This window comes from Limulus polyphemus, unplaced genomic scaffold, assembly GCF_000517525.1.
Source record: "Limulus polyphemus unplaced genomic scaffold, Limulus_polyphemus-2.1.2 Scaffold897, whole genome shotgun sequence".
NCBI lineage: Eukaryota > Metazoa > Arthropoda > Merostomata > Xiphosura > Limulidae > Limulus > Limulus polyphemus.
The window spans coordinates 84731-88969 of record NW_013666507.1 but is presented as its reverse complement, the minus strand read 5'-3'; the positions used below and the strand labels follow the sequence as shown (position 1 = coordinate 88969).

The following is a 4239-nucleotide window of genomic DNA, read 5'->3' as shown; positions in this document are numbered from 1 at the left end:
TATATATACACACACACACACACACTCACATATATATATATATATATATATTTGTGTGTGTGTCAGTGTAAACTACTTGTACCTGATGATGATAGAACCTTGTCGAAACATTGTACATTTGCTGTTATGCTAAACTTATATTAAAGTTTTTTTCATTACCTGTTCAAGCCATCTCCAAGCATTATTACTCACAGTTTATGTCTGTGGTTTTGATAAAGTTGACACAAATATTTAATAAGCTTTTTATAATGGTAATAAATGTAAATATTAATTTCTTAAGAGGAAGATTTTAATAGTAATTATTGTTAATTAGATAATTAATTCTGATTATAGTAACTAGTCATTTAAAATATCACTTAAAACAAACTATATTTGTGAGGTTCTTCCTTCAGTAAAAACATTTGTTATTCTTATGATGTTGAATATAAATAGTTTTGCATGGTAGGCTCATATTTTGCTTTTTCTCTTTCATCTTTTATTAGTTTTAGTCTTTGAACTAAAAGCATATAGTAATGTGGGATTAAGCCTTAATGTACCAAAAACTAAAATATTTTTATATCTAGTGACTTCCTAAATTTAACTTGCCAAAAGTTTTTGAGAAAATTATACACTTGTACAATTGTTTGATTTTACTGTTTATATTCCTATGTTAAGATACCTTCTGTAACATCTACTTGTCAATAAACCAGATAAAGGGGTATGAGAAGGTTATAACAAACTATTTTTAATGTCATACAAGCACTATGCAAAGAGTTGTAAGGTGTTTTAGTTGTTGTGATAATACTGTATAATTGTATTTGGTATAGTTTAAATGCAAAAATCTGGTGAAGCATTAATTAAAAACCAATAGGTGTAAATATATTTACAAAAATCACAAAGTGCAGATTTTTTTACCACATTCCTGTTGGTTTCTATATCTTCACCAGCTTTCAGTGTTTTAAACTGAAATTTTTGAAGTATTATACTGCATATATAAATAGCATTTGATAGGTTAACTGAATTTGGGTAATGAATGAAAGGCCTCTTGGGTAGTGGCTTGTGGGAGACAAAAGGTAGACCTGAAATTGATTAGGCTAACAGCTCTTGTCCAAAGTTTCAATAAAAAATTAAATGACAATACCCGTGTTTCTACATGCATAATAATTTATTTATTATAATGTTAAAACAGAAAAATATATGCTAAAAACTTCTACACATTTTGTCCACCATCTTGAGGAGACAAAAATAATTTATTGATATACATGGTAAGTGTAGATGTACAATTTGCATCTGGTACAGCGGTGTCATATACAAAAACGATTTATAGAAGAAAAAATTAAATGTGAGAGAATCATTAGAAGTTGTTGAAAACAACTTGATTTTGAATAGATGTTTAGGTTCAGGTGCCATAGACATAAATTTGTGGAAATCCATTTGGTAAACTGCACTACTGTACAAGATGCATTTTGTACATTTACTGTTTATGTCAAAGAAATTTATGTTTCCTTTATCTCCTGAAGATGGTGGGGGTGCATTCCACTGAAACATAGTTTTTGGCATGTATTTTTCTCCTTGAAACTTTATATAAATAAATTATTGTGCATGTCAAAATGTTGATGTCATTTTAATTTCTTATTAGATCTGAAATGAAAAGTTTGTATGCCCCTGATTTTGAGTCTGAAATAGACAAATTAAGAGGGATGTGGTAAAAAAAAGTGCAGTTTATATGATTTCTATCATAAATTTTAGGTATACTGATTATAATTTGTTTGTAAATGTTTATGTTCAAATAGTAATGTTTCAGACTAACTATAATGTTAAATATTTTCTAATTATTATTATGGTGTTCATAATCTCCAGGTACTGATGCAGTCTGGCCTCAAGAAAGAAGATATTGCAGTGTGGGAGATCAATGAAGCTTTTAGTGTTGTTCCCTTGATCAATATCCAACTTCTAGATCTTGATACTAGTAAAGTCAATCCTAATGGTGGAGCTGTCAGTCTGGGACATCCTTTAGGGTGAGTATGATTGGCAGTTCTTAAACCTGATGTTTGAAAGATTAAATTCTTATCAGACTTAACAGTTTGTTTTCTTTCTCATTTTTTTTTTGTAGTGTTGAAGATCCGTTTCTTAAGTCTATTCTGTTAATAGTTAGTCTTAGTGATGGTGCTATGAATTTCAATCTTATTTTGGAGTATTATGAATGGCCACCAACTCAGTTTCAAATATGTTGGTAGTCAAGAGTAATCTTTTTTTTTTGGGTTGGGGGGGGGGCATAAGTTTGAAGTTAAGTTCTAGGTCTGAATTACTGTTCTTTAAAGGTGTTGATTGGTGACTGTTATATTTCAGGTTTACTGCCTCATGCTTTTATGTAAGTTGATAAGTGATCAAATTTTTATTCTTGTTTGTGTTGATGATAATATCTGGTTGAAGCTTGATTTTCAGTAAGTGAAAATTACAATTTCTAGATTTCAATTCTGTTATCACTGCTGTTCTTTACTGAAGCATCTTTTGGGGATGAATTTAACAGCTAATTATACACCAAATATCTACTGATGGGGGCAGTAGTCTAGAATAGCCTTAATGATAAGTTATGATGCTTATATGAAGCATTATTGTGTAAGCTAATAAACTAACATGTAGACTATATTGTTATGTCTCCGTTTGTTAGTTAATTTTTCGTAAATTTGTTACGACGAAACTTTAGCGACACAAGTCCTTTCTTAAATAAAACTGGTTTATTTTCTCTGAATACAACTTTGCGATATACTTAATTTCAACAGTCGCTCTATAACAAATGCTATAATTCTCAATGAACGTCTCACGTGCTCAACTTCAACAATACTCAGTTCAATTACACACATTGTTCTGTCACGTTGTGACCGTCTTATATATACCAGACTACCCCCAATCTAGCAGTCTCCCGAAAATTCACGAAGGTTCGAGAAGGACGTGGCGTGATACTAGTCACGTGACCTCACTGACACAACAATATTCTCATTGCTTGTATAACTTTTCATCTATAAATGTGAATACACGGATTAGTGATGAAGGCACAGTTATTTCTAGTGGAAGAGGATAAAGGTATACTGATAAGAGATATAAAAGTAGAAAAAATTAAATAAATATCCAACAGTAATAATGAATAAGAAAAAATAAAGAAAATAATTAAAAAGCAAATTAAAAGAAAAATTACAGAAAAAAAATATATAATAAGAGTAAATAGGTACAAAAAACCATGAAAGTAAAAGGATTATCAAAAAATTAAAAATAAAGCACTGAAATGTTATAGAGGAAAAATTCTTTCATTGATATCTTCTGGCTACATCTTTTATATTTTAATATATCATGGGTTTCTGTCTTCCTGTAGTGTTAGATATTTATTCTAAATTTATACTTTGTTCTAATATATGGAGGCTTCCCATAATGTGAGAAAACCATTAACTTAATCTTATTTCAAGTTACCTACATAATTTTGTTCTTCACAAAGTTGGTAATATCTGTTAAAACACAAGGAGAACATTGATTAATACAACACTGTGTACAAATTTTTATGGCAGTGTCCTTCAGGGGTTGTTCAAGTGATATCTAGAGGTGTTACGGCCTCACTATGTTATAATGAGAATTATCATTCACATAGGTTGTGCATGTTGCACTGGCTAGAAGGCAGTTTCTTTCAAATTGAGGAACGTTGAATTTGGCAGGCTGTCTGGAGACATTTAGGGGAAAGTATTCTTCTGAACAAGATACAGTAATCTAAACAACAGAAAGTGTTAATTTAGAGTGATGATCCAGTGTACCCACGCAGGTACAAAACTAATTTTGTGTTTCTTTAACTTAACTCTCTCAACATGGGCTCGGTCAGTTTGAGTGACCTCTTTGTACTCATTCAAAGTCCTTATAGATTTGATACTACTCCCTTTTAATGTAGTTTGTATATCTTCACGAAATTTGGTAGTCTTTCATACAAAAATTCATATTTTTTATTGAAGTATTTTTAATAAACTAAAAATAGATTTGTCCTTGAATATATCAAGTATTTGTTTTGAATAGTCCGTGTGCAAAGTGATTTTCATGTTAAGATTAAAAATACTTTTCTTCATCTCAAAAATTTCTAATTTCATTTGTGTAATTTCTAAAACCTCGTAAATATATTTCAAATATTTGTTTTTAATAAAACTATATATTGTTGCGTCATCGAGATCACGTGACAATTCTCACGCTCTCTTGTTTCTAGAACTATCTTGTTCTTTCGGGAAT

General features: G+C 30.1%; 1 protein-coding gene across 14 annotated transcripts in view; it reads left to right on the top strand.

The window, feature by feature from the left end:
• LOC106461099 (acetyl-CoA acetyltransferase, mitochondrial-like) overlaps positions 1–4239 on the top strand; it is a 152632-nt gene that overhangs the window by 123671 nt on the left and 24722 nt on the right. For 13 of the 14 annotated variants that reach the window (XM_022387981.1, XM_022387971.1, XM_022387976.1 and 10 more), the window contains one exon: positions 1840–1997. In XM_022387981.1, the coding sequence (XP_022243689.1) occupies positions 1840–1997 (158 nt within the window). Of the gene's footprint in view, positions 1–1839; positions 1998–4239 lie in introns of those variants that run through there. The other variant, XM_022387983.1, reaches the window with a different exon arrangement.